At 41.4% G+C, this 19989-nt stretch overlaps 1 protein-coding gene across 1 annotated transcript in view; it reads left to right on the top strand.

The window, feature by feature from the left end:
• Window positions 1-18887, top strand: part of kcnn2 (potassium calcium-activated channel subfamily N member 2) — a 158134-nt gene extending 139247 nt beyond the window's left edge. Inside the window, exons 7-8 of the mRNA XM_078215410.1 lie at window positions 11709-11778; window positions 18500-18887. Of these exons, the coding sequence (XP_078071536.1) occupies window positions 11709-11778; window positions 18500-18787 (358 nt within the window). The 3' untranslated portion in view covers window positions 18788-18887. The remainder of the gene's footprint in view (window positions 1-11708; window positions 11779-18499) is intronic.
• The last annotated feature ends 1102 nt before the right edge of the window (window positions 18888-19989 follow it).

Here is a 19989-nt window from a genome sequence, read left to right as displayed (position 1 = left end):
TTGCTGGGATGACTATAAATTTCTCAGGATGTTTACATAAGGCTGGGTTATTAGCGAGCCTTTTTCTGCTGTTCTGATTATAAGTTTATTTGATTTTAGTGTTAATTGAGGCTGTGGGTGAATTTGTGCTTGCCTGCGTGAGATATAGAATTGCTATTTACATATAGGGTCTAAATTAAGAGTGAGCTATAAAACTATGGGATTGATTTTAACCTTGCCTACCCAGCAATGAGTATGGGGTGGAGGTATAATATCATGTTTGGGAGCTTTTCCCACATTTTCAAAGTACTCATGATGGTCAGCATTCTAATTGGCATCTTTTGGGATTTGTAAATCACAGAATGATTGCAGAACAGAAAAAGGCAACTGCACCAGAAAATGGGCCTACTTTAAGTGATGAAGTTGTAGCCCAATGACTTAATTTTAACATGCACACAATTTTACCAGTGGGCTGACAAACCCCAGAGCCAGCAGCTTTGTATGTTTAAAATAACCGCTTAAGTTTTAAAAATAAATCACTTATGTCCTTTATGAGCTGAGATGAGTAGGAGTGTTGTCCCTGCCCCAACGACAAGAGCTAGGACCTCTCCTATTCCAGTTGACCATGATTGTTCCTGCTCTCCAATCTTTCCTAGCTCACAAAGCTGAGGATCATTTCTGTGGGCCCTTGGTGCTGGTCTGTCGTTGGTGATTAATGGCACCAGGCAGTCCTGACAGCCTGGTGTAGGGGTCAGTGTTCAGAGATGTAAATGAGGCCCTGGAATTAAAAAGCTCTGAGAGACCAGATGGTCTCCGTGTTCTTCAGACACATCAGCCCTAATTCTCACTCTCAGTTAAAATCAGCCCTTATAAGTGCACTCAAAGGGAATGTGAGTGATGTGACAGAGGCAACATCTGCTAAATGTTCTGTGTGCAAAATATTTTCTTGAATGGAAAGTATTGTATTGCAGTTCTGGATGTTGGTAGGTCATCGTTTATTGGGCATATTGTATGTACATAAACGAAATAAATCAGAGATGAGCTTGTTCTCCATTAAGTACCATCGTTCATTATTGAGCATAAAATGCCAGTATCTATTGGACCTTCCTGTACAGAACTGACCTTTGTACTCATTTTAACTTCATTTCTATGTTCCTTTCCATTAGCAGAACTGATTATTAGAACAAGTTTAATCTCTGTGCACTGATTGAAAACTACAGTCTATAATAGAAACAAAAGGGCCATGCCAGCAAGATTTAGGTGATAAATATTACTCTATCCTCTGCTCCTAGAAGAGTGAGTGGGATGTTTGTATTGTTATTCTCTGAGTCAACAATGGTCACATGTAAACCTGTTAAATTTACTAAATATGGCAATTGAGAAGATTCCCATTCACTGGGTCTTACCAGTGGCTGAAATTGACGTGTGTGGCTTTGACCTTCATTGACCTTCATTGAAAGAAATTGTATAATTCCAGGAACAGAGAAGTCAAGAGTGTGAGCAAAGTGGGGAATTAAAATGAAAGGCAACTGGAGGTTTGCGGTCATGCTTGTGAACTGAAGGGAGGTAGTTGCCCAATCTATGCTTGGTCTTCTCACGATGTGGAGATGCCGGTGTTGGATTGGGGTAAACACAGTAAGAAGTTTAACAACACCAGGTTAAAGTCCAACAGGTTTAATTGGTAGCAAAAGCCACAAGCTTTCGGAGCCTTAAGCCCCTTCCTCTGGTGAGTGGGAATTCTGTTCACAAACCCAGAATTCCTACTCACCTGAGGAAGGGGCTTAAGGCTCCGAAAGCTTGTGGCTTTTGCTACCAAATAAACCTGTTGGACTTTAAACTGGTGTTGTTAAACTTCTTACTGTGGTCTTCTCACCACAGAGGAGGTGAAGTTGGGTGGTCAGGAGCTGTGATGGGAGGGGACCAGTGTGCTTTATTTATGTATTGTCTATATTTTGAAACATTAGAAAGTTGGCATAGTTGCAGTTAGCGCTCAGTGAAAGTGAGTCTGTAGGTGTTTTTTAAACTGCATGTGGCCCAGTAGTTCCTGAGTTCTGGTTTATTGTTGACATGTATAAAATAACAATCTGCTGGTGCCTGACACATGCAATTCTTCTATGATTACTAAATTCCAGCATTCAGCACGTCTTCTTGTGAAACTACTTTGGCAGATATCTTGAGTACAAAATGAATGTGCTGTCAAAACATACTGGCAAATAAAGTATTTTAGAATTAGCAGTCACAGATGGCATTTCACATATGTTTTTTTAAGTCGTGAATGCACTGTTAAGGTGGTACAGCTACACCAGCACTTGCCTGGGAGTGTTCTGTCCACAAAAACCAGGACAAATTCTATTCAAACCAACCACTGACCTAACACAAAGTAAGATGTTTGTGGCTGTTGAGGCCAATCACCTCAGCCCCACGACATCATTGCAGAAGTTCCTCAGGGCAGTGTCACCCAACCATCTTCAGTTTCTTCACCTTTCTTCCAACATAAGGTCAGAATTGGGGATGTTCGCTGATGATTGCACGGTGTTGCGTACAATTTGTAAATCCTCAGATACTGAAGCGGTCCGTGCCCATTTGCAGCAAGACCTGGATAATATTCAGGTTTGGGCTGATGAGTAGCAAATAATATTCGCACCACACAAGTGTCAAGCAATGACCACCCCCAACGAAATAGGACCTAACTATCTCCCTTTGACAGTCAACAACATTAGCATTGCTGAATGCCCTGGCATCAACATCCAGGGGCTTAGCATTGACCAAGAACTTAACGAGATCAGCCACATGAATATTGGGGAGAATTCACCAGCCCCGTTTCCCGCTGGCAGGAATCCCGATGGCCTGCTGAATCGGATGTCAGGGTAAATCAGGATTCCCACTGGACAGCAAACCCATTGCGATTCGCCCGGTTGGCCTCGCCAGCCCTTATCAGGTTCCCGCCCACAGTGGACGGGAACCTAATTATTATGTAAAACCCCTTTTTTCATGTAATTAGAGGGCATTGAGCCCAATTCAAGGGTGTCTTGCGAGGCACCTGCCCCCAGTACGAACTGCACCAGGCTAGCTTTGGTGCAGGTCCTGACAAACTTGAACCTGCCGAATGGGCCGGGGGAGGGGGTTGACCTCAGAACTTTCCCCTAAGATGGAGGTCTCGAGGCTGGACTTCCCCTTCTAGTCCAGGGAAACCTAAAGATCACTCCTGGCACAGTGATTTCAGGCATCTCACGAATCAAATGTGGGAAGGATGTTCCCAATGTTGGGGAAGTTCAGAACTTGGGGACACAGTCTAAGAATAAGGGGTAAGCCATTCAGGACGAAGATGAGGAAGAAGTTCTTCATTCAGCGTTGTGAACCTGTGGAATTCTCTACCACAGAAAGCTGTAGGGGCCAGCTTGTTAGATATGTTCAAGAGGGAGCTGGACGTGGCCCTTGTGGCTAAAGAGATCAAGAGGCGTGGAGGGAAAGCTGGAGTGGGATACTGAACATGCATGATCAGCCATGATCAAATTGATTTGTTGTGCAGGCTCGAAGGCCAAATGGCCTATTCCTGAACCTATTTTCTATGTTTCTATTCTTGCCTGGCTACTGTGAAGTCTTTGGCGTAGCTTGGTCAATTCAATCTCCATGCCCCCAGGGACACCTGGAAGGTTGTTTCCATATCATAGCAGCATTCCATTCTGCAGAAGCAATTTTCCTTTCTCTCTCTAAGAAGTTGGAGGTGTGAGAACACCTATTTGAAGTCCTCTCTCTGACTGATAGGAAAAGCTAGTTTCACAACGGGGGGGATTTCTTTCTCTACAGCTGCTCACTCAGCCCCATTCTTTTAACACTGCATTTTTTTCAAGTCTCTGAACCTCCCTAGAAAGCACAAAACCTTTGAAGTCCTTTGAAGTCCCCAATATCCTTGAAAACCTTTGCAAACCTTTGTTTTCATTCAATTTCATGGTCCAGTACCTTTAACTAGCCCTTGATTGACAGCTTCATCATTTCAACACAGCATGCTTGAGTTTTGTTTATTTATCTTTCCCTTCACAGTTGAATGCATCTGAAGTACCCCCCCCCCCCCCCCCCCCCCCCCCCCCATTCCTAACCACAATGATTATAAACATCCTTGTTCGGAATCGGTGTTGGGACTCCAGCTTTTCACAATATATATTAATGATTTGGATGAGGGAACAAAATGTAACATCTCTAAGTTTGCAGATGATACCAAGTTGGGTGGGAGGGTGAACCGTGACGAGGATGCAGAAATCCTTCAGAATGATCTGGACAGGTTGGGTGAGTGGGCTAATCAATGGCAGATGCAGTATAATTTGGATAAATGTGAGGTTATTCACTTTGGAAGCAAAAACAAGAAGGCAGATTACTACCTGAATGGCTGTAAATTGGGAGAGGGGAGTGTGCAGCGGGACCTGGGTGTCCTTGTGCACCAGTCACTGAAGGTAAGCATGCAGGTGCAGCAGGCGGTAAAGAAGGCAAATGGCATGTTGGTCTTCATTGTGAGAGGTTTCGAGTACAGGATAGGGATGTATTGTTGCAATTATACAGAGTCTTGGTGAGGCCGCACCTAGAGTATTGTGTGCAGTTTTAGTCTCCTTTTCTGAGGAAGGATGTTCTTGCTCTCGAGGGAGTGCAGCGAAGGTTTACCAGGCTGATTCCAGGGATGGCGGGACTGATGTATGAGGAGAGATTGACGTTAGGATTGTTTTCGCTGGAGTTCATACGAGTGAGGGGGGATCTCATAGAAACTTATAAAATTCTAACAGGTCCAGACAAGATAGATGCAGGGAGGATGTTCCCGATGGTGGGGAGTCCAGAACAAGGGGTCACAGTCTAAGGATTCAGGATAGACCATTTCGGACAGAGGTGAGGAAACACTTTTTCACTCAAAGAGTGGTGAGCCTGTGGAATTCATTACCGCCAAAACATTGAATGTATTTAGGAGGCAGCTGGATATAACTCTTGGGGCATTGGGATCAAAGATTATGAGGAAAAAGCAGGGTTAGGCTATTGAGTTGGATGATCAGCCATGATCTTACTGAATGGCGAACAGGCTCAAATGGCCTCTTCCTGCTCCTATCTTCTATGTTTATTCTGCTTGACAGCTGCAGGCAAACTCAAAGCAGTGAAGTGCTTTTTGTTTCTCTTTTTTGTAAACACTACCATAATTGTGGGGGGTTTGGGGGGAGGGGGAAGGGTCCTGTCTTTGAATGCTGAGATTGGGGCACCCTTTAAAAATGGCTGGCCGTCGTGTTTCCCACAATGCATAAATTTGCTTTAGTCAGGTGGGTGAATCCCACCAGACAGGCGCTGCTAACGCAAGTGGTAAAACCTCCAAAACACAGTGGGAGTGAAGTCGGGAGAATTGCACCCATCATGGCTGAGTTGGTTAGAAGTTTTGGATTTTAACTCACTTCCTGATTCCCCAAATCCTGATCACCTTCTACAAGCACAATCAAGAGTATGATGAAATACTCCCCACTTGAGCAGATGAGTGCAACTCCAACAATACTCAGGAATTTCTACGTCATCCAAGATTGAGCAGTCTGCTTGAATGGCACCGTAATCAACTTAAATATCTACTCTGTCCATCATTGGTGCACAGAGGCTGTGGTGTGTACCATCTACACAGTGTACTGCAGCAACTTGCCAAAGTTACTTCAATAGCATCTCCCAAACCCACAATCTCTAGCACCTGGAAAGATAAGTGTAATAGGTTCATGGGAACACCGCTACCTGCAAGTTCCCCTCCAAGTTACAGTACACCCTGACTTTGAAATATATTGCTGTCCTTTCATCATCACCAGGTCAAAATCCTGGAATTGTTTTCCTAACAGCGCTATGAATGTACCTACACCACATGGACGACAGTGGTTCAAAATGGTGGTTCATAGCAAGGGCAATTAAGCATTAGCAACAAACATCTTGACAGTCATATTCACATTTCCACCTTAAACGATGAGATGTATGAATTCCATAAATTCTGTGAGGTGCTCTCATCTCTGTCCATGGTTAATTAGGTATTTACCAGAGACTTGATACTGTCCAAATGCCAACAGTCACAAAATAATGCAACAGGCATCTTAATGGCTTGTTTGTGTCCAATTGTTTTGAAGTATTGAGCGGAAGTTCATAACACAATATGCCTTTAATGGCCATGACAATATTTGAAATAAAAGATTTTCGTAGTGTAGGGGGTGGGGGGTGTGGATGGATGGGCATCCCTCTCCAGGGTCCCTGCAGCTGCTGGAGTACTCAGGCAGACAGGGATGGTCTCTTAACTCCTGACTTCAGGAACCTGGATGCCGACTGGAAAGTCCCAGGTTGCCTCCTTTAATTTGCCTTTGGTGGCCATTAACAACCTCAACCTCAATACCTTCCTCATTTAAATGGGTAGGATAGGTAGGCCTGCTGCCGCACACACCCTCCCCCCCCTCCCACCTCCCCACCACAAACCCAACCTGCCTCTGCAATAATGGCCTGGAGGCAGAATGGAACCAGGTAATCAGGGCGCAGGCCAGTGGCACTAACCTTAGCTCTTGTTCATGTCTGATCCCAGTCCTGGTGGGGCCTGAAAATCAAGTCATTAATATTTCAGGATAAGAGGACTTTTGAATAGCATGGTTTCTACCCCTACAATGGGTTCAATGATTAATTGATTGATTCAGTCAAAAGTGCTGTATGACATTCAAAAACAAATTCTCAATTTATGAGAAAAAGGTAACTTCGGAAAGAATTATCACACCGTACTGATTACAATAATTGTCTAATTTAAAATAGGAGATAACTCAATATTTGTTTCAGTCACAAAATAATTTACGATAGTTTAGTTTCCTGTAATTACTGTTTTAATTCACAAAAATAGTTCATTTAAAAAAGTTCAACGCCTCATGCAACAATTAGCCAATACTGCTTTGAGACAAAAGAAATGATACTTCAAAATGATTCTGCAGTGGTAAAACTAACATCATAAATTGCATTAGATCACATCAATCCCTTAATAAATGTATTAAAGTACATGGACGTGTGAAGTACACAATTCATTTAAATGAGGCAGATACTGTTCTAATTCAGGTTATGACTGTTTAGCTGCAAGATGTTTAAAATGACTCCTTTTCAATCGGAATCTCACTTATCACTGAGTTACATTGGATACAAACTTCCCTTAATCAAATCCATTTCAGAATTTTACAGGGCTAGTATCAGGCCACACAGACATAGGAATACTTCAGATGTCCACATCCAGGGGTCCTCAAAGAGGAGTGTTAGAAATATTTCAAACCATTTACTGGGTCTGGATTCAGTCTGTCCAACTGCTGAATCATGTCACTGCATTCTGAAAGAAGGCAATGTTTAACTTGATAAACCATTACAAAGTTTAAGAATTCAATCGAATAATAGAAATAATGATTTCATATTGAAATTACCACTTCAAAAGATTTACAGTCATAACTGTGGAGCTTAATTAATTTTATAACTTTATGTCCTTTTTCCCTGATTTTCAATGATAATGACCGAAGTGAAACATTTAGCCTTGTAATCCACCTGGTCAATTAGAGGCATCATTTATTAATCATTTATTAAATTGAAGTGAGCCACAACATTTAGGCAGTAAAAAATAAAGTGTAGTTTCATGATTTTGAGTTTCACAGCAGCCAATTTAATCGGGAACTTAATTACCTCTCAAAATTCAAGGATGTATGGGAAAGGTTATTCTTGGGAGTCTACTTTAATTCAACCAGCTATTAAATACAAACAAATCTTAGGAGTTCTAAATGAAGTGAGTTAGGGTAGTGTCAACCCAGTTTTCAGTGCTTCAGTAGCCAGAGGGAAAGTATGTGAAAAGTAACTAATTGGATTATATGTATAGGGGACATCTTCTGAATCTAAATTTTGGTCAGTAGATGGTAACCTGTGGGCTGTTTTAAGAATGCTTGGATTAAAGTGGGAAACACATTTTCACTTGTACAGTTTTCTTCAGCTTTTTAATCAGGTTTTGAAAGTATTGATAATCCAAATTTGTTTTATGTGTATGCATGTTACACCCAATTTGTGAAATTGCCCATTTCACGAAATGGCCAGTCAAATTGCACATTTCTTGGAATGGGCAGCCTACCTGTAACAGGCAGTTTGAACACCCAGTTCATGAAATGGCCAACTTTTATGAATGAAAAATAAAATTTCATTCACAAATTTATAATCTGTTTATTTCTGTTCACTGTCCTCGTATGTTTCTTCCAGTATTACATTCAAATCGTTCAGATATAGCTTATATTCATCAATGTTTGCAAGACAGCAAAACAAATAGAGAAGCAATTCATATATGCATAATGTACCTTTATTCGATGTATATTTCAGATTCATTGTGGCGTCCAAACATTTCAAATTCAATAGTTTATATTCTGTTATATTTCATTCAGGATTGCACCCGAACCATTCGGATAACTCACACATCAATGTTTACAAAAACAGCATAAATACAGTTCATACATATTTAATGTGCTAGCACTGTCAGCACTGGTCAATGTTGTCCCAGAACTTGTGGCTGTGACAGGCATTGTTGTAACGGAGACCCTTTCAAGCAGAAACATCACTTTGATAAGCAATTACTCCTGCAGTGACATCCCTGGAAATCTTGCTTACCACAACATTGAGCATGTACAATCTCACAAAGGCCAAGTTGTCCTGGTGGAATGTCTTCTGCACTCAGTCCGCTATTCTGCAAAATTTTATGTTATTAATTTACAGGATGTGGGCATCCCTGACTGGGTCAGCTTTTATTGCCCATCCCTAACTGCCTCCCATTTCAGAGAGCTTTTGAGAATCATAGAATCCTACAGTGCAGAAAGAGGCCATTCGGCCCATCGAGTCTGCACCAACTACAATCCCACCCAGGCCCGATCCACATATCTCTACATATTTACCCACTAACCCCTGTAATCTATGCATCCCGGGACACTAAGGGGCAATTTAGAATGGCCAATCAACCTAACCCGCACATCTTTGGACTGTGGGAGGAAACCGGAGCACCCGGAGGAAACCCACGCAGACATGGGGAGAATGTGCAAACTCCACACAGACAGCGACCCGAGCCGGGATTCGAACCCAGGTCCCTGGAGCTGTGAAGCAGCAGTGCTAACCACTGTGCTACCGTGCCACCCGCCCAGAGAGTTAATCACATTGCTGTCAAACTGATTCCTGGCATTTTTGCCTTTCACAGTCCCCTCAGCTGTTCCAATGATGTCGCCAGTTCCATCTGCTGTATTTTGCGGCTGCAGGAGGCAGAGTGCCACTTGCTGGAGGCGGGATCTTATAGTCCCACCACTGTCAATGGGGTTGTCCATTGAATGCACCCCTCACCATCTGGAAACCTGTGGGGAGGCGTGTGCCATCGGCGGGATCATAAGATACCACCAGTGTAAATGACAGTAAGATTTTGGTAATTATCTCCAACACCAACAACCCAAAGTGACCTTGTGCTGCATGCCATCATCACTTGCCTTGCTGTGTAATATCCTCGTGTGCCATTTTCCTTGTACACCTGGCAGGATGAAGTTCTTCATTAGATTTAAAGTCATTTATATTGGATGATTCAGAGGCCTGTTCAGGGTCATTCATGGAGGATGGTCCAGGGGATGTCTCTGGATCATCCATGTGCCGGGGGCGGCACGGTAGCACAGTGGTTAGCACTGCTGCTTCACAGCGCCAGGGACGCAGGTTCGATTCCTGGCTTGGGTCACTGTCTGTGTGGAGTTTGCACATTCTCTCCGTGTCTGCGTGGGTTTCCTCCGGGTGCTCCAGTTTCCTCCCACATTCTGAAAGACGTGCTTGTTAGGTGCATTGACCCGAACAGGTGCCAGACTGTGGCGACCAGGAGAATTTCACAGTAACTTCATTACAATGTTAATGTAAGCCTTACTTGTGACTAATAAATAAACTTTAACTTTAAATGATCCAGGTAAAACTGCAGATGCTGGAATCTGAAACAAAAACAGAAAATGCTGGAAAATCTCAGCATCAGAGCATCTCAAAAATCAGAGCTCTGACAAAGGGTCATTCAGACTCGAAACTTTGGCTCTTTTCTCTCTCCATGAATGCTGTCAGACCTGCTGGGATTTTCCAGCATTTTCTGTTTTTGTTTGAATAATCCAGGGCTGGTTCAGGATTGTCCATGTTGGTGGTCCAGTGGCCAACTCAGGGTCATCTAATACAGAAGGATCAGGAACTCACGCAGGATGTTCAATGTTGGATGGTTCAGGAACTGACTCAGAATCATCTGTGGTGGATGGTACTGGGGCCAACTCAGGATTGTCCATGGAGAATGGTCCAGGGCCAGTTCAGGATTACGATTTTCCCTGTTCTCCTCAATAAGTCTTTCCAGTTGTACTTTTTCAATGGTTGTGGAGATTCTGTTGAGGAACTCATTGGACAGTTTTGATCTGAGGCTGCACTGTGGTTTGTTTCGAGTGAGTGCTTGGTAAGGAGCCATCTTTAAAGCCTCTTGGTAACTGCTGTTTATGAACCTTTGAAGTTGACATCTTTTCACTTCCAGTATGAAACTTCACAGCTTCCATCACCTGCTTTGAAGTCAAATAGACAGATGTGAACTAGTCCTTTTCAAACTTACATTAAATTTTACATCTTCCACCAACCACTTTTTGTGCCTTTGTAGGCAAACTGACTTTCCCAAATTTACAATGTTCATGCTATTATTCAGCAACTTAGTGCATGAGTTTATTTTATTTAGTTTAGTTTATTTATTAATGTCACAAGTAGGCTTACGTTAACACTGTAATGAAATTACTGTGAAAATCCACTAGTTGCCACACTCCGGTGCCTGTTCAGGTACACTGAGGGAGAATTTAGCATGGCCAATGCACCTAACCAGCACATCTTTCAGACTGTGGGAGGAAACCGGAGCACCCGGAGGAAACCCATGCAGACACGGGGAGAACGTGCAGATTCCAGACAGTGACCCAAACCATGAATCAAACACGAGTCCCTGGTGCTGTGTGGCAGCAGTGCTAACTTCTGTGCCACCATGCCACCCATGATGTTAAGCGTGCACACTGCAATAGGCTTGAGCAACAATTCTACTTCCACAAAGCACTGGCCTTTTCATGAAATGACCAGTCAAGCTGCCAATTTTATAATCTGAGCAATGGATTTGCCCATTTCATGAAATGGACTGTTTCACAAATTGGGTGTAACATACGTATATCTTCTTGTGGATTGTTTACATTATATAATAAACTCTCGTTTGGAAGACCCTAGGATTCTGGTTAAATCATCTGTAAAAGATTCTATTTCATGGAAAATGGGCATTAGATTCTGATGGAGACTCCGCTGAATTTTGGGGATAGTCTGAAACCAATCTTCTTGCATCCTATGTCTTTTGGTCATGATACTTAGGCTTTTAACAAATGCCTAAGCTTTGGTCTTACATTTGTAAAGTTGTGTTTATTATTACTTTATTTCATCTGAAGCTATGGCTAATATAATGTAAAATGCATACATTTCTCTCTGCTACCAGTCTTTTCCATGTCGAGGAAGCATGCTTCTCATTTAGCAGATAAATGAGTGGTTTTGACCTTTTAAAAGTAAGAACATCATTGTTCATGAAGATGGTTTGCTGTGCTGAATTTTACTGCATGTTCTTTTTTTTGAAGATAGCATTGAAAGATGAAATGAAACTGACCAAGTTAAATAAATGTTGCACTCAGGTTACGAAGTGTAAAAATGGAACAAAGAAAATTAAATGATCAGGCAAATACTTTGGTGGACCTTGCTAAGGTTAGTAGGATTCAGTGCGGATCTCCTAAGGTTGCTTAAAATGTTGCACGTTGAAATTATTTTAATACTGGTAGACTGATTGTTAACTTTGAATAGTTTCTCTCACCAGCTCTAAGAGTTATTTCTGCGATTCTAACAGTTTTATTAATCTATGCAGACATCATAAACATGCTTTTTATTATTTATTGCACTTCGGGTAACTAGGTATCTAATTGGGGAAATTATTGGAATGATTTGTATTTCCCTGTTATTTCCTCCCAGTCACTTTACCTATTTTCATTATCTCATTCTTTTTTCCCTTGTTGTAATAGCAAACAGTCTCGTAAACAAATAGGTACAAATCACTATAGGTACTTCAGTAAAGAAGATATCATGACAAAAATACTTCATTTCAACTGCCTGTTTTTCACACATGAGGATTATTGTCACAAAGTTACTTTGTAGGGCTTACCTGGAGCAGGTGGAACTAGTTCAGAAACTACAGGCATGTAGTGGGGAAAGGCGACAGGGCTTGCTTTTTGTCCCTAACAAAAGATGATTACTAAAACAAAATCTATCATAGACTTCAGAAAAGAAGCATTCAAGGTGGTCTCTGCTTTAAGCCATTTAGGCAGAATGTCCTGGCTAGATGTCATCAATCTAACAGTGCACATTTTTTCAATTTCATCAGAGACCAAACAGAAACCAACAAGAAACAGTCTCAGGTGTTGGACACATCATAAAAGTAAAATGTAAGTCCATGGGCCAGTCATACATAGAATTTCATAAGGTATTAGCCTCACATCCACCACTGAAGGGATTGCACATTTTCTTATATTTAAATAACAGCTGATGAGCATACACTGTCAGAAAGAGAGGAGGAATGTTCTCCAATAGTCTCCATTTTCAGATATTGGACTTCTAGTAAACATGAAATACCAAGAGACACCATCACTTAAACTGTCCTATAGATCAGCTGAGGTAGCAAGGTACTGCATCAACAGAAATTCTCAGGGATGGAATGATAGGGTGAGTATTTTGGCAGGTAAAAGAATGGAGTAGTGATCATCGCTGTTGTGGAAAGTACTTAGTAATATATTTGATGAGTTTCACTGATAGGGAAACCACTGGATTTCCATGAAGGAGTACAAATTTATAAAATTGCTTCAAGGTAATTAGTTTCAAGACCTTTTAAAAATGTCATTCGCAGATCTCAACTATGGAGTCCTTCATTCAAAGATTTCATCAGATTATGAGCAATGTAGATGTGTTGGAATTGTTGGCGTCATGAACGTTGTTTTCTTTAACGTATGTCTCTACTGAGATTTGCTGAAACCAAAACAATAAAAACATGTGGATGTAATTTTCTTTAATGTTTCAAGATAGCTTTGAAAAAATACCTCGGAATATTTGGGATTATAGTAGTCACTCCTAATACTTACCTGTACAGTTATTGCCTTTTTAAAGATTCTTTTTGTCCTCTTAAGGAAATACAGTGTAATATAAATAAATTGGAATTCAGGAAATTGTGTGTTTCCTCAATCATTTTATCCTCATTTAGGTCAGTCAGTTCTGCTCTAGACAAACAAGGAAAGATCAATGTATCTGATCCTATGTTAGGATACCAAAGAGGTGGTTATTCATTATGAATCACTGCTTGACAGAAACACAAGTGACAGGGCAAGATTAGTAAGAGGAAATTGCTAACACATTTTGTAAGTGGGACTGTTGACAGATTTATTTTCTGTTTTTGATGAGAAGGCAAATGAGAAGAGCAAACAGAATAGAATGGACTCCTTCCAACCGATTTATAATCCTATTAAAAAGAATGGAGAGTTAATTTTAAGGTCTCTAAATTGGCAATAAAAGATTTCAAATGGCTCCCGCCTATAAAACCGCAGCTTAATTTTCCAAACAGGATTAATCTCAACAAAGGCGATCTGGCAGCTTGCGGTCAGCAGTTACAGATCTGGTTATTGAAAGGAATACAATGCCCAAGAGCTACTGTCCGCTGTTATAAATGATTCCAAAAGTCCATATAATCCTTCATCAAATGCAAGGGCAAACCTTAGATAGTATTACCAGTTTGGTCTAGAGTAAAATCAGCAACAATATTTTGCAGATTCACTTTGGATTCATAGAAATTAAATTCCACTGAATCATAGAAACCCGACAGTGCAGAAAGAGGCCACTTGGCCCATCGAGTCTGCACCGACCACAATCTCACCCAGGCCCTACCCCCATATCACTACATATTTACCCGCTAATCCCTCTAACCTATGCATCTCAGGACTCTAAGGGGCAATTTTGTTTTAGCATGGCCAATCAACCTAACCCGCACATCTTTGGACTGTGGGAGGAAACCGGAGCACCCGGAGGAAGCCCACTCAGACATGAGGAGAATGTGCAAACTCCACACAGTGACCCAAGCCGGGAATCGAACCCAGGTCCCTGGAGCTGTGAAGCAGCAGTGCTAACCACTGTGCTACCGTGCCGCCCATACCGTACTAATTCCTTTATGAAGACCATGGATTCTCAAGCAACTTATATAGCAAACTACTGAATAAGAATTGCAACACTGATTCAGTCTCATAAAAGTTGAGTAAATCAGAGCTTGAAAAGAATATTGACTTTCAGTAGAAGGTTTGAGGATTGGCTCACAGTGAAATTCATTTGCTGAAATTCATTTAATTTTCTCCTTCCCGATTAAGGTGAAAAACCAAAAAGTAAACAAGAAAAAACTAAATTATGTTCCTTGTCAAATTATTGAGGATATCATTCATAGGACAGGGTTGACTGGCTATTAAACATCCAAACTGAAGTAGAACAAAGTGGAGACTTTAAGGGTAATTTTGCAATCCCACTGGAGAAGGTACAGGAAAGATTTGTGAGGATGAAAAGCAAAATACAATGGATGCTGGAAAACTGAACTAAGTACAAAATTACTGAAAAGCTCAACACGTCCAGCAGCATCTATAGAGCGAAACAGAGTCAGCATTTGATGTCAATATGACTCTTGGTCAGAACTGGGGACAGGTAAAAATGTAACGAGTTTTGTGTTTTGCAAAAGGGGGGAAGGACATGTGGAGCAAAATGGATAGGTTTGAGTCAGGAGAGATTAAACACAAGACAAAGGGAGTGGTAATGATAGTATTAAACACTAAAGCAGGTGTTAATAGCAGATAAAAAAGGTCAGCACTGTCTGAAGGTAAAACATGAGAAAAGATACAGACTGACACTTGGGTGGGGGCAGTGGGGGGAAGTGGGCGGGGGGAGTGAAATCAAAATGGATGACAGACTTCAAGATCTGAAGTTGTTGAACTCAATGTTGAGTGCAGGAGGTTGCAAAGTGCCTCATTGGAAGAACAATGTTCCTCTGCTTGCATTGGGGTTCCATGGAACATTGTAGCAGGCCGAGATTTATGAGAATGTGGCCAGGAATGGGGAATTATAGTAATGTGGAAAAATTGGATAGGCTGGGATTATTTTCTTTGCATTACAGGAGATTGAAGAGAGATTTAATTCAAGTGCATAAAATTATAATGAGCCTGGAGAGAGTAGATAGGATGGAAGTATTTATTTAGCAGAAAGATCAATAACTGTGGCACAGATTTAAAATAATTTGTGGAAGGATTAGAAGGGAGTTGAAGATAATTATTTTCACCCAGAGGGTGGTGATGGTTTAGAACTCACTGCCTGAAAGGGTGTTAGAGGCAGCAACCTTCATTACTTTGAAATCCCCTTCATACCCATCCGCAATGATGGGGGAGCTCAACACATCACTGCAAACGAAAAGGTATTCGCAACAATCTTCATCTAAAAGTGCTGAGTGGATGATCCATCTCAGCCTTCCTCAGAGGTCACCAGTATCATGGATGCCAGTCGTCAGCCAATATGATTCACTCCACGTGATACCTAGAAACAGCTGAAGGTGCTGGATACTGCAAAGGTAGTGAGCCTGACAAATTACGGCAATAGCACTGATGACTTATGCGCCAGAACCTGCCGCATCCCAAACTAAGTTACTCCAGTGCATCTAACTGGTAATTTGGAAAATTACTCAGCTATGTTCTGCACACTAAAAGCAGGGCAAATCCAACCTGGCCAATTACCGCCCCATCAGTCTACATTCGATCATCTGTAAAGTGATGGAAGGACTCATCAACAGTGTTATCGGGCAGCACTTGCTGAGCAATAACCTGTTCACTGATGCTCCATGATGGTTTCCATGGTGATCTCGAAACACTCTCATGTAGGAGCCATAACATCAGCAAGAATGCAGAGGGACTCCTTCATCATTCTGCTGATTGACTGTCGAAACTCTATCTGATGTTCACAGCCTGTCATTGCATCTCTATTGAGTTGGCAGCTGCTTCCAGAAGCACAGCATTCATCTGACTTGCACTGAGCAGTTGGCTGTTCTTCAGCTGGAGACCTAGGCTGTACTGCTGCAGGGAGGTGTCCTCATACTCAGTGAGGGCAATGATGTTGGTCGTCCTCCCCCTGATCTGTATTCTTTCCAGCTTGTTGTGTGTCAGTTTGCCCTGTATGAAAAGGAATGTGATGAGAGGGGAGGCAGCAGAGATTGGGTGAAATGCATGTCCCCTTTGTATGGTGACCCCTCCCCAGAAGGGCCAGAGGATGGATTGTGAATAACATGATAGATGGGGTGGTGGTAATGTGGAAGTCTCCGTGTGAGAATTGGTGATTTGTGTCCCCTGCTAATGGTTGTGTGTGATCCATGAGGAGCTGTTTGAGTGCACAACGCCATGATGAGAGTTTGACGTTGGAGGGAGTTGAAGGATGACTTACTCTGGGCGGAGCGAATGGGATCATTCAATCCTTCATCCTCTTCCTGCACTGGATGCCAATCAGGGGTGATTGCCAGCCATGCTGACCTCTTGTGCAATGACCTACCAAGCCAGAGAGGTGAGTCTGGTGTGCTTCTTGAACCCTTTCCTGGAATACCAGCCTGTGTACCCACACACCTCTGATCAAACCTTGAGGGTCTGTTGGATGAAGTGGGGTGCTGCCTTTTTCTCGAGGCTTACAACCTTCTCCTTCTGCATAGAAGACATCTCTGTAGATCTCCTGGAGAATGATGGGATAGAGGGAATGAGAGATAGGTGTTTAACTGGTGTTTAAATATGGTGCCTGGACTGTGGACCCAACCAGCTGATGGCAGGCAGTCAAATATGCTCCCAAGCCTCCCGCTGATTCAGTCTGATACATGCCTCTGCATAATTATTGAGCTTCCAAGTGGGGAACTGGGCTATCATTCCGAGCACTGGGGTGGGCGTCACCAAAACCACCTGCCACCACACTTCGTCCAGTGTCTTCCATCAGCTAGTTTGAAATACTTTTATCACTGGTCCTGACTTCTCTTGGATGCCTTTTCTTGCTGTTGCTGGTTGCCTTCAGCCACCGATGTTTTGGGCACCTTTCTCCTCTCTTGTTCTGTGAGGAGACTTCATTGAACAAAGGTTGGGCAGCATGTAGCACACTATCACTAATTCTGGGACACAAACCAGACTGCTATGCAGAGCTATCACCAGCCTAACTAGGCGTTTGCAGCAGGCCCTTAACACTAATGGCAGAATGGATCGCTTTTCAGTTCTAGGAGGCCCACCAGCGTCATAAGCCAAGGCACCAGGATGCAGCAAGCCTTTCTGCTTCAAGCCATGAATTGACATAATTTAAAGACACTGTAGCAGCCATCAGGAAAACAAGCACTGATAGGTAAGCTGCAGTGTTGGTAATTATAGGTGAGTTGGACATCCCAGGAATCTTTCCTGTTCACATAAGTAACCAAAGAAAATCCTGTTAAAATTACTCAGTGATTTCTGGTATGGGAAAGTTGACGAACAGCTTACTCAACCAAGCAATACATCAGAGGCTGCTGATGCATATATACATTCAACTGAGAAGCACTGGAAATATCCCCAGGATGGCCTAAAATAAGCCGATGGTATAAAAATACAGTGTGGTGATAATACCTGTTGAAAATTGACTTTGTTATTTTCATTGATCAAAGGAGAGAGGGAATTGGAATTAAAGAATGAGGCAGGATACTGGCATTATAATTTTATTTTTTGAAAGTTAGTGATGGGGTGAATTATCCATTTTCAGTTCTACTTATTTGAGACCAATCAATGAAACTTGCTTATTAATTTTATTCTATTCTTCATTCCATGAATGCATGTATTGTATGAATAATGAATATAATTTATTTGAAGGTGCATGTGAAGGTTATGAAATGTATATTTGATATATAATTTTGTTGTTTATTCAAGCAAAGATCTATCATCCTTCATCAAGAATGAATCTTGCCTTCAATACTGGCTTTGAGAAAAAATATAGCCATGGTTGTGATTGATTTCTGAAAATCCAGTCCAAAATTGAAATTGGAACTTTGTGAGGATTTGTTCAATGCTGAATTTACAATTTACAGCCTGGCTTTAAATATTGAAAGATGGAGAAACCTAAGACAGTTATTTCAATCGAAATGGTCATATTATTTTATGACTGGCATTCTGGAAATTTATTTTTATTATGATTCACTGTTAAATTGATATTGATGAGTTTTCACGCATCATTCATTGTATCTGTAAAACAGCTGATCATTTAGAATTGACCTGACTTTAATAATTGATGTTTACGTGGACCAAAAGCAAACTGTTTCTGGAAAGTGCAAAAGCAAATGCTAAAGTTTCCAACTCTGTTCTTTCCCTCCCCATTTTAGACACAAAACATTATGTACGACATGATCTCAGACCTGAATGAAAGAAGTGAAGATTTTGAGAAAAGGATTGCAACATTGGAAAATAAGTTAGAGACTTTAATAGGAAGCATCCAAGCTCTCCCTGGACTGATTAGCCAGACAATCAGTCATCAGCAGAGGGAATTCCTTGAAGCTCAGATGCAACAGCATGACAAACAAATTACCTACAGTGCTGAGCGGTCACGATCATCAACAAGAAGGAGAAGGTCCTCCTCGACAGCTCCACCAACTTCATCGGAAAGTAGCTAGAAGTGAACATTTTAAACACAGGAACGAACTTTTTTTTTGCCATCATATGGTTGATATTTTAGCTTTTATTGTAAAGCCCTAACAATACTAAACAGTGTTATCCAGGTTCTGATGTCAGAATCCAGGGAACCTGAAAAAATATTTTAGGCCAAAATGAATAAGTACTCTCTTTCAGATGCACAGTGAATGCACCTAACCTGCTATATAGATTGTTTCTTCTGTACGATTTACTTGACTTTTTACTCACACACTTCAACTGACTTTACTATTATATACTATAATAAAAAGAACATTTCTGGATATTTCTGGTTGGTCAGTTTAAGCCCTCCACTTCATGGGCACAGCTGCAACAGAACTCAGGTGTTCAATCGGTAATGAACAAGGATATGTATTTTGTTCCAGATATGAATATCGCATCATTAATGCCTTTTAAAATACAAATGTGAGAACACAGTTTATTAAAATGTTTAACAAAAGCAATGTTCACCTCAACCCAACATTTAAAAGAAATGAAACCTTTTATACGTATATATTGAGAAGACTGTTAAGAGCAGGCTACTACTTATCATGCACACTTTATCTGCTAGCTTGTGATATTCAGTGAACTATCATCCTAAATCCACAAATGAAGTTTATAAGTAAAAACAATTAGAGGGAAGTGATCAAAAGAAGTAGAGAAATATACATAGTAATACCAAAACAGTATAATGCATGGCCCAGTCCTGCTGTGGTCCAAAAGCAGACTCACTAATCTTCAGAATCACAATACTCTCAGGATAAACACTTCCACAGTACAGAGCTTTTTTTCTGGAATTCGATCCCAATGGCAGAAGTAGTTATCTGTAGAGCTGGAGCACCACGGACATTGTCCTATCCAAAGGCCAGAAAGGAAAGAAAAGCAGAGAAACATCTTGAGAGAAAATTCAGATAGGGAGTGGGAAACAGTTTTCAGTGTACCACGATGGAGGCATTTTAGCATCTGAAACTGAAAGAGAGGCAGAACTCTGTCATCAGTAGCCCCTGTATAAATTACATTCTCCTTTCTGACGGCAAAGAAAGGGTTGAATAGTAATTTGTATTCAAGTTAGGAAGTGTTTTTAAATTATTCATTAAAATGGTAATGCAATATAAATTATAATATTGCACTGAAAATAACAATACCAGTTAAATCCGTGGTAATCCAACTGCAAACTTTAGTGAAG

The sequence above is a fragment of the Mustelus asterias genome, chromosome 6, assembly GCF_964213995.1.
Source record: "Mustelus asterias chromosome 6, sMusAst1.hap1.1, whole genome shotgun sequence".
NCBI lineage: Eukaryota > Metazoa > Chordata > Chondrichthyes > Carcharhiniformes > Triakidae > Mustelus > Mustelus asterias.
The sequence above is the reverse complement of the archived record's forward strand: the minus strand, read 5'-3'. Positions and strand labels throughout refer to the sequence as shown.